This window comes from Sinocyclocheilus grahami, unplaced genomic scaffold (genome assembly GCF_001515645.1).
Source record: "Sinocyclocheilus grahami isolate Dianchi unplaced genomic scaffold, SAMN03320097.WGS_v1.1 scaffold31.1, whole genome shotgun sequence".
Taxonomy (NCBI): domain Eukaryota; kingdom Metazoa; phylum Chordata; class Actinopteri; order Cypriniformes; family Cyprinidae; genus Sinocyclocheilus; species Sinocyclocheilus grahami.
Window position 1 is genome coordinate 1,643,963 of NW_015505210.1, and position 10,648 is coordinate 1,654,610.

At 35.9% G+C, this 10,648-nt stretch overlaps 1 protein-coding gene across 2 annotated transcripts; it reads left to right on the forward strand.

Annotated features, from left to right (window-relative positions):
- Nucleotides 1-206: 206 nt before the first annotated feature.
- On the forward strand, nucleotides 207-10,236 carry api5 (apoptosis inhibitor 5). 2 transcript variants are annotated; one of them, XM_016260336.1, is made up of 14 exons: nucleotides 207-523; nucleotides 2,077-2,238; nucleotides 2,344-2,437; nucleotides 2,574-2,639; nucleotides 2,784-2,935; nucleotides 5,014-5,220; nucleotides 5,509-5,613; nucleotides 5,780-5,869; nucleotides 7,982-8,160; nucleotides 8,937-9,030; nucleotides 9,198-9,254; nucleotides 9,341-9,426; nucleotides 9,516-9,658; nucleotides 9,744-10,236. In XM_016260336.1, exons 1-14 carry the CDS (start codon nucleotides 452-454, stop codon nucleotides 9,818-9,820), a joined length of 1,584 nt encoding a protein of 527 aa, XP_016115822.1. In that variant the 5' UTR covers nucleotides 207-451; the 3' UTR covers nucleotides 9,821-10,236. The 2 variants fall into 2 exon arrangements, with proteins under 2 accessions (XP_016115822.1, XP_016115818.1); XM_016260332.1 differs by having other exon boundaries at nucleotides 208-523; nucleotides 9,741-10,236.
- Nucleotides 10,237-10,648: the final 412 nt, after the last annotated feature.

A 10,648-nucleotide genomic window follows, 5' to 3' on the forward strand; every position in this document is an offset into this window, starting at 1 on the left:
ACAACAGTGCCATTATTTAGCTCAAGTCAGTTCTGTGTTGGTTCTGTTCAGATCAATAACAGTGTAAAGTTAATCAATAAGTACAATGGGGCTGAAGGCCGCAATATGATGGTTAATACTGACAATTTCTTTTCATTTCCTTTCCCCCAATGATTAGTGCCGTTAGACACTCAATCCAACAGATGGCGCTCTTAACCAATAACGCTGTCAATCATCTCCCAAAAGCGCCGAAGAAGCCGTTCATCCCGCCGCCGCACAGAGCAACAAACCCAAGCTGGCGGACTGCACGCGAGAACAACTATCGCTTCCTAAATAACATCCTACTGCAGCCCACATTACATCTGTGCTTTAATACTGTGACGCGTTTGAAGACATTTCGAGCGGATACAGCGGGAGGAGCAGCAAAACCGCCGTTATTCATTGAAAGCCCTTGGTGAAGTCGGACACGCTGATGGCGGCGACAGTGGAGGAGCTCTACCGTAACTACGGCATCCTCGCCGACGCGAAAGAGGATCTCAGCAAAGTAAACAAAGCCTCATATCTCTGTGTTGTCCGTCTAGACTCTAGAGGAAAAGTGCTCGTTGGATATTCAGTTTGGGTGGGGGTTTATTCATCGAAAGACTCTAGTGCATCTACGCGGCCTCCTCTAACGCACGAGCACATTAGCGCTAATAGCTGAGCAGGGATGTGTGGGGGTTTGAGTAAATAAGCTAACAGGGCCATATGCAAGCTTTTGGGGCAGCTGTGTATGCAGAAAGGTTTTTTTCTGTTTGTATCTGATGAAATGCGTTGGTTAAATTTGAGGTTTGTTAAAAAAAAAAGACTCAGAGATTCTGATGAATGATTTAACAGCTTAGGATAAGCTTACACGAGGAAGGATGAGTGAATGTACATAATGCAAATCTGCTAGCTTTTTCCTTACTTTGGGTGCATTAATCTGATTAAATGTTCAGATGTGTAATATTACATGTAATATCGTGTCATTTATATTATATCAAGTTATATTTAAATATTACCCGTTTATGTGTTCTAATATATATAATTGTATTTGATTTTATTATCTATATATATATATATATATATATATGTACTACCAGTCAAAAGTTTGGAATAATTAAGTCTTCTATGTTCACCAAGACTGCATTTATTTGATAAATTACAGAAAAACTATTTCAGAGAACTATTCTATTTTAATATATTTTGAAAAGTAATTTATCCATATGATGGCAAACTAAATTATTATTGGTCCACAATTATTAGAAATAGGTCTTATTATTATTATTACTGTTGAAAAATTCTGCTGAAAATTCAGCTTTGCATCACAGGAATAAATAGCATTTTAAAATATATTCTAATAGAAAATAGTTATTTTAAATTGTAATAATATTTCACAGTATTACTCTTTTTACTATATTTTTGTTCAAGTAAATGCAGCCTTGGTGGGCAAAAATATTACATTTTACTTCAAAACAGTATTTGATTTTTTTTTCTATATATATATATATATATATATATGTACTACCAGTCAAAAGTTTGGAATAATTAAGTCTTCTATGTTCACCAAGACTGCATTTATTTGATAAATTACAGAAAAACTATTTCAGAGAACTATTCTATTTTAATATATTTTGAAAAGTAATTTATCCATATGATGGCAAACTAAATTATTATTGGTCCACAATTATTAGAAATAGGTCTTATTATTATTATTACTGTTGAAAAATTCTGCTGAAAATTCAGCTTTGCATCACAGGAATAAATAGCATTTTAAAATATATTCTAATAGAAAATAGTTATTTTAAATTGTAATAATATTTCACAGTATTACTCTTTTTACTGTATTTTTGTTCAAGTAAATGCAGCCTTGGTGGGCAAAAATATTACATTTGACAGGTATTATTACTATTGTTACTCAATGCTTCTTGTATTAAACATATTGAACTTATTAAAATATAAACGTATTTTAAAGAAACATTGCTAGCATTTATAGTTGTAATGTTCAAATTTTCATAAAAATTTTAATGTATTATCATGAAAAGCCACTTATTTTGGTCTATTTTTAAAATTGTTTTTCAGCACAAAGATGCTTATCAGGTCATTCTGGATGGAGTTAAAGGAGGTCCAAAGGAGAAGCGACTGGCTGCGCAGTTCATTCCCAAATTTTTCAGCAGTTTTCCAGAGCTGGCCGATGCAGCCATCAACGCACAGCTTGATCTGTGTGAGGATGAGGATGTATCTGTGAGTAAATCATCATCATGTCAAGAGATTTGCATGTTGTGGGTCTGAAACCGGAAAACAAATCTCTACATTATTGGTTCATCTTTCCTGGTTTCCTGATTATAGATCAGAAGGCAGGCTATCAAAGAACTGCCCCGTTTCGCAGCAGGAGAGAATTTACCCAGAGTCGCAGACATCCTCACACAGCTGCTGCAGACAGGTCTCACATCTACTAAGAACCTGGTTTTTAGGCAGTGTTAACAAAGTTCCTGCATTTCTGCATAAACTAGTGCAACTAAATAACATACTGTTTTTCCAGCTGTTTGATCATAGTAGTTTCTTCTCATATCTTCTAGATGATTCTGCTGAATTCAGTCAAGTCAGCACAGCTTTGATCTCTATATTCAAAATTGATGCAAAAGGTATCCATGTTCATTATACCCTCAATGCTTTATGGATAGAATGTGTTTTCTGTTAATTATACATACAAAAATACTGACTGTTTTTGTGTTGTGTCTGCCAGGACGAGTTATTGTCCTCTTTGACCCTGCCATCTTTCTTTACAGGAACTTTGGGAGGCTTGTTCAGTCAGATCCTGCAGGGAGAAGATATTGTTCGGGAAAGAGCGATTAAGTTTCTCTCTACTAAGTTGAAAACAATGCCGGATGACACAATGACAAAAGAGGTGGAGGATTACATCTTCACAGAGACAAAAAAGGTATCATTCATATTTCCGTTTTCCACACATACACTACCGTTCAGAAGTTTGGGGTTGGTAAGATTAAAATCTTTTTGAAAGAAGACTCTTGTGCTCACCAAGACTGCACTTATTTGATCAGTACAAACAGTAATATTGTGTGAAATTATTACCATTCATAATTGTTTTCTATGTAATTCATTCCTGTGATGCAAAGCTGAGTTTTCTGCATCATTACTCCAGTCTTCACAGTGTCACACGATCCTTCAGAACTCATTCTGATATGATTTGATGCTCAAGAAACATGTCTTATTATCAATTTTGAAAACAATTGTGCTGCTGTTTTTGTGGAAACCGTGGTACATTTTATTTATTTTATATTTTGATGAATAGAAATGTTCAAATAACAGCATTTTATTTAAAGTAGAAGGTTAGTTCACCCAAAAAAGACAATTCTGTCATTAATTACACACCCTCATGTTGTTCTAAACCCGTAAGACCTTCGTTCATCTTCGGAACACAAATTAAGATATTTTTGATGAATTCTGAGAGCTCTCTGACCCTCCCATAGACAGCAATGTAATTACCACGATCAAGGAGATCTGTAAAATAATCCATGTGACATCAGGGGTTCAACCGTAATTTTACTAAACTACGAGAAACCTTTTTGTACGCAAAGAAAACAAAAATAACGATTTTATTCAACAATTTGTCTCCTCCGCGTCACCCTCGTACCATTTTGGAGAGTATCCACTGAACGTAAACGGAGTATGCTATTCTGTTTCAGCTGTGTCACCTTGATCGTGGTAATTACATTGCTGTCTATGCAGGGTCTGAGAGCTCTCAGAATTCATCAAAAATATCTTAATTTGTGTTCCGAAATTGAACGGAGGTCTTGCGAGTTTAGAACGACATGAGGGTGAGTAATTAATGACAGAATTTTCATTTTTGGGTGATCTAACCCTTTAATTACCTGAACTAACCTTGACTTTCAAATAAAATTTTTAAGAGACTTTTAGATCTTGACACAGTCCTCTCTGTATCATTTCTGTATTGTTGCACCACATCATTTTAAAGTAGTGTTGGGCGATATGGTCATTTTTCAAATCGTCATATCGCCAGCCTGTGAGAGCGGCGATAGACAATATTATCGTGCATGGGTGGGTGGGGGCAAGAGAGAGACTCTCTGTATTTGTCATAGGCTATTTCATAACTATTTGGTGTTTTAAACCGCGCTCGCGTGTGAGAGCGTGGAAACACCAGTAATCTAAATAATATACTTTCAAACATACTGATAAACTAACATGTTAAATATAAAAATATTTCAAACAGCTAGTTCATATATATATATATATATATATAATATTTGTATTCATATTCGGATTCAACAGTCATACATTGCTATTAGGATCGCCCGTCCTGTGAGAAGGAAGTTATCAGTCTGGTAAGTTAAGGTCTGCAAAATCAGTTAACTGTAAAAATCAAAGGTAGATTTATTTTAAAGACCAATAGTTTAACACTAAATATTGGACATAAACACGTTGAATATAAAAGTATTTAAAACAGGTAAAATCATATATTTAGAGTAAAGTTAAATTAAACAGATACATCAGTCATTCAGCACTCTGGACCGCACCTGACGCGCCGCCACAGAAACAAGAATGAGATGCTTTCTAACATAACTATAGCATTAAACTCAGTTAGTGAGGGCTCGGTTAAAATATTGCACATATATAGGCCGTTCAGATTACTTGTAAAAGTGCAATGAAACAGGCCTACCTTATCTCAGCAGACAATGTACGTCTGTGTTTGTGGTTGGAGACTTCTTCACCGGCTACAGGCTCTAATCCTTGTGTGCGTGTGTGAAATGTGGTGCTGAAGTGAAATAGCGGGGCAAATTTGATGATAAGCCGAATTATAATAGGTAGCCTAATAATAATTGAATACGTTAATTGGAGAATGAGCCTAATATCGTCTTGACTATCGACAAAGACATCTGCTATCATCTATCGGCACAACCCTATTTTAAACATTTATTTATTTATTTTTGCCTTGAATTGTTCTCACACTTGACCTGTCACTGTCTCTGATAATCTTAGGTCCTAGAGGATGTGACAGGAGAGGAGTTTGTGCTTCTTGTGCGTATCCTGTCCGGACTGAAGAGCATGCAGACTGTGAGCGGGCGGCAGCAGCTGGTGGAGCTGGTGGTGGAGCAGGCATTTCTGGAGCAGGTGCTAAACCCCACAGATGCAGACAGCGTCGACCGACTCCTGCAGTGCACACGCCAGGCCTTACCACTCTTTTCTGTGAGTCAGCAATAATATAATATTTCTCCAGTAATATTCAGCTGTTAAATTTGTCACTTTCTGACAAAAACTTGGATGTCTGAATGAATTGCTCACAAAATTAAGAATAAGTGCCAAGAAAAAAATGGATGTAGTCACAGAATTTTATTTATATAATCATTTCACAAAACAAAATTGTTTTTATTATTAATATTAATATTATTATTATAGTTTCATTGAATATATTATACCAGCACTAATGCAAATAATACAAATCATAATTATAAACTTTTCTCATCTCTCCTCCAGAAAAATGTGCATTCCACTCGCTTTGTGACATACTTCTGTGAATTTGTTCTGCCCAACCTCAGTCTGCTCACCAGCCCTGTAGCAGAATTGGACATCCAGCTGGAGGTGTGTATCACATGCTGGCAATCATGGAATCATTTCTGCGTATTAAGCTTGTATACGAGTTTTGTTTTTTTTTTTAACGTGGAGAAAAAAAAGCACATCTTTATTTATTTTTGCCCAGATATTTGTAGAATGCAGGAAAATAAACTCAATATTTTCTGCTTTACAGGTACTCAAGTTATTAGCAGAGATGAGTCCGTATTGTGGCGACATGGACAAACTGGAGGTCAATCTCAACATGCTGTTTGAGAAGCTATTGGTAAAGACATACTTTAAACTCCTGACCTCACGCAAGAATTTAAATTAATAGTATAACCCAGTGTTTCCCAACCTTTTTTTAGTCGCGGCACCCTTTGGAAATTTTAACAAACTTGTGGCACCCTACAAAATTAATTTTGTCACAATATTTGAATTTCTAACTTCGATATGATAATTTGAAAAGTATAGATATGCGGTACAACGGGGAAGAACTGCAGAATATAATGTCATACAGATATTTTTAATATTATAAAAAAATTGTGTCCATCAATGGTGGCAATCAGTAGGCTAATTTCTAATGAAGAGACCAATTTATATGACCGATTTTAATGTAGGCTTTTATACATATGTAAACATTATTTGTTTACCATTATAACTAACTATCTTACAAATTTTTGCTCACTCAGTGTTTTTTTTTTATTGTACAGTGGGGTCATTTTGTTGCAGTAGCACGAGATTGCTTGATTTCAAACTTTGAAATGAATAAAAAATGACAAGTAAGCAGTCAGTAATAAAATAAGAACAAATAAAGAAATGAATAATGATAGCACAAATAAAAAATAACGACATGCCTTCGAATTAAATAAATTGCTTTTTAATTTTTCAGGTAGATCTAACAGTAGGGTTGAGATATTTAACTCAGCGTTACCAGAGTTGCCCATATACCACACCATGTTACAACACAGTAGGGCTATTGCAGACAGAAACAATACTGTACTACATCGATGTTTCCTGTCGGCTCAATTTTTGAGTGGACTTTGCTGTTCCGATGAGCATGAATGGTATACGAGTGGAGCGAATGAGCGGAGCGCACACGCATAGAGTGGGTTAACGGATAATACGCAGAGCATCACACCCATAGGGTCAGACCCCGTGAAAGTGAAACCTGAGCGGTGAACTCATTTTCGGCAGCCAAAATTTCGGTGCATCTCTAATTATTGGCGACATCAGAAATGGATATTATATAATAGATGCTTTTTTTGAACATTTTAGCAATTTAAAAATATAAAAAATGATTTTTTTACACTGCACCCCTGCTCTCGACAGACGGCACCCCAGTTGGGAAACATTGGTATAACCTGGTCTTGCTACTTTCATCTCCGTAATATTGCTCGCCTTCGTTCATCTCTCACTCCACACAGTACTGCCATTCTAGTTCACTCACTTGTCACCTCTCGCATCGACTACTGTAATTCTCTTTTATTTGATTTATCACACAAGCTTCTCCATAAACTCCAGTTGATTCAGAATTCAGCTGCTCGTATCATAACCCGGACTCCATCTATACAACACATTACTCCATCTCTTAAACAGCTTCATTGGCTTCCCATCAAATTTCGCATTGAATTTAAAATTCTTCTTCTCACGTATAAAGCTCTCCATAACCTCACTCCAACTTACCTCTCAGATCTTATTCAGCCCTACACCCCTTCTCGAACCCTTCGTTCTTCCTCACTGGGTCTTCTCCATACACCCACGGCTCGTTTAACCACCATGGGTCAGAGAGCCTTTAGCCGTGCTGCTCCTCGCCTTTGGAATTCTCTCCCAGCTAACATCCGCAACTTAGATTCATTATCCCAATTCAAAGCTAAACTCAAAACTCACTTATTCCGAATAGCTTATCCTACATGATTACTGGCTACACTCTTTCATTGTTTGTTTTTTTACTGCTCCTTTTCTTTTTATGGTTCATTGATATTGCTGCTTATTGTTATTTATTGCTGTTTTATTTATTGTTCATGATGTACGGTGACCTTGAGTGATTTGAAAGGCGCCTTAAATAAAATGTATTATTATTTAATCGTTTAGCAGACGCTTTTATCCAAAGCGATTTACAAATGAGGAGAACAGTAGAAGCAATCAGACCAACAAGAGAGCAACATTATACAAGTGATGTCTTAAGTCTTATTTAGTCTAGCACAGTACACATAGCAAGGTTTCTTTCTTTTTTTTTATAAATTAGAAAAACAAATAGAATAGGTAAGTGCTAATATTAATTGGTCAAGTACTGACGAAAAGTAAAAATTTAGAAAGCTTTCCACTTCAGCTGCTTTGTTGTTAAACATCATCTCATGCTGTGGTTCTGCATCTGTCTGTTCCCTAATGTCTCTAGGAGTTCATGCCCCTGCCTCCAGAGGAGGAGAACGGAGAGAATGCTGCCAATGAAGAGCCCAAGCTGCAGTTCAGCTACGTGGAGTGTCTGCTCTTCAGCTTCCATCAGCTGGGCAAAAAACTACCTGACTTTCTTATTGACAAAATCAGCACAGAGAAGCTGAAGGACTTCAAGATCAGGTCAGATCTCATATTAATCATCAAAAGGACAACCGTGATATTAAATGTTGGTATTGAAAACATTTGAAATCTTGAAACATTTGCATCATTACTAGAGTCTTTATATAGAGAAATGTAATAGTACCAATACTAATGGGGTTTCATGATCCTCAATACCACAGCAAAAACAAATTCTTTATTTTTCTACTTTAATATACACACTACTGCTCTCTCTCTCTCTCTCTCTCTCTCTCTCTCTCTCTCTCTCTCTCTTTTTAAGGAAATTAATACTTTTATTCAGAAAGGATGCATTAAATCAATCAAAAGTGACAGTAAAGATATTATTAATGATACAAAAGCTTTCGGTTTCAAATAAATGCTGTTCTTTTGAACTTTCTATTCATAAAAGAAACCTGGAAAAACAAAAATATTAAGCTGCACAACTGTTTGATAATGATGATTATTTTAATAAGAGGAGATAATTGATGATAAAAAGAAATGTATCTTGAGAGCATCAAATCAGCATATTAGAATGATTTCTGAATGATCATGTGACACTGAAGACTGGAGTAATGATGCTGGAAATTCAGCTTTTTTGCATCACAGGAATAAATTACATTTTAAATTATATTAAAATACAAAGCAGAATTTTTTAATTGTAGTATTTTAAAATATTTCTGTTTTTACTGTGCTTTTGGTTAGAATAAGAGACTTGAAAAATCTTATTGTATTACTTTGTGATGGGCAGGTGAACAGTGGGCATTAAATGTATTATTTTTTTGTTGTTTATTTCACAGGTTACAGTACTTTGCACGGGGGCTCCAAGTATATATTCGACAACTGCGTGTTGCTTTGCAAGGCAAGACTGGAGATACATTAAAGACAGACGAGGTATGATATTATACTTTTTACACTGATCTGTGCTTTGTAAAATTAATAGAAATAAAGGTATGTATTTACTTTATTTATTTATTTGTCAATTTACCTAATGGGTTTCAAAAACCCTGGAAAAGAATGCTGAAAGACGTAATATGTATTCCAATTTTGTTTCTTCACAGAATAAAATCAAAGTTGTGGCTTTGAAGATCACCAACAACATAAATGTTTTAATCAAGGTAACATTCATGAATTCTGACCGTTTTGAAAGTCTTCGCGGCTTTGTCCAATTTTGATCTAATTTGTTTTCTTCTGTCTTCTCCAGGATCTGTTTCATAACCCTCCATCCTATAAAAGCACAGTCACTCTGTCCTGGAAACCGGTGCAGAAGACAGAGGCAGCATCAATCGGGTACGTGAACAGATCAACCTTGGACATTCAGATCACCATGTTTAGTCTGCTTATAAAAGTTTTTGCCATGATCTCTGTTTGTCCTACAGCCAGAAGAGGCAGTCAGGAGAAGACATTGGGGCAACAGCCACAACAAAGAAGCTTCCCACAAATCTGCCCAGGAGGAACGCCCGACAAATATACAATCCGCCCAGTGGGAAATACAGCGCCAGCATTGGGAACTTCTCTTACGGTGAGTATCTTATCAAAACTTAATCGCTAGTCCTGTTTGAATTAGTATCTGTACATATAAATGATCTCATCTGTGCCATCAGAACAACAAGGAGGCTTCAGGGGTGGCCGAGGACGAGGCTTCGGAGGAAGAGGCAACAGAAGCCGAGGCCGGATTTATTAAGAGGACTGCATATGCTTCTATACCCATGCAACTGCATTACCACAACACATTATCTTTGACAGTTTCTCCCGTCTGGTCCTTCCTGCATCTTACAGCCCTCCATCCATCCTTTTTCTCTCCACATTTTTTCTTAATTTTGTTCTTGGGTGTGTTTTTGAAAATCCATTCTCAGCCTCCTGTCATTGGTTATCCCGTTGGTTACAAATGTGTGGCTTGTTTTTCTTTCTGGATCATCTTTGTGGAACAAAAAACTGCCAAGGTGTGTTTTCCTTCCTTTTTTAAAGTTTTTGTATGGTGACATGCATCCTTTGTGTCTTTTCTTTTTTTAACTTTTTAATTTTTCAGAGTTTTTTGTTGGATCAAAAAATCACAGATTTGTAAGAAGTAAAAAAATTATCCTTCTGAATTTTCTCAAACTTATATGGGTCAAATCTTATGCTGTCTTTCTTAATTCAGGACATAAATATTTAAATTTGTATGACACCCCTTATGCCCACTGTTTGTTTGTTAACTTAATTATATTAAGTTAAAATATGGGGGGGGGGGGGTTCCAAAACAAATAAAATATTCCACAGAAATTGTCCTTTTAGAGTAGGCATTGCCTTGTCTTTTCAAACTGTTACAAAAATAATTGAAGGAACCAATCATTTTGAAATATGGCTTGCATAGATTTGAGTTCACTTTCGATTTCAAACGTGCATGCTTAGTTTGTAGGAGATATTTAAATGTTTTTGATTGAAGGAAATCACACATTTATGTATTACAGCTGTTCATTTCAAACAAGGTTTTTCACCCACATTAAATCTTTTTGCCTTTTTCAACAGATTT

Coding starts and splice junctions, on each gene's coding strand:
- api5 (XM_016260332.1), top strand. CDS start 452: ATGGCGGCGACAGTGGAGGAGCTCTACCGTAACTACGGCATCCTCGCC. Junction 524..2,076: donor CGAAAGAGGATCTCAGCAAA/GTAAACAAAGCC, acceptor ATTGTTTTTCAG/CACAAAGATGCTTATCAGGT. Junction 9,427..9,515: donor ACAGAGGCAGCATCAATCGG/GTACGTGAACAG, acceptor TTTGTCCTACAG/CCAGAAGAGGCAGTCAGGAG.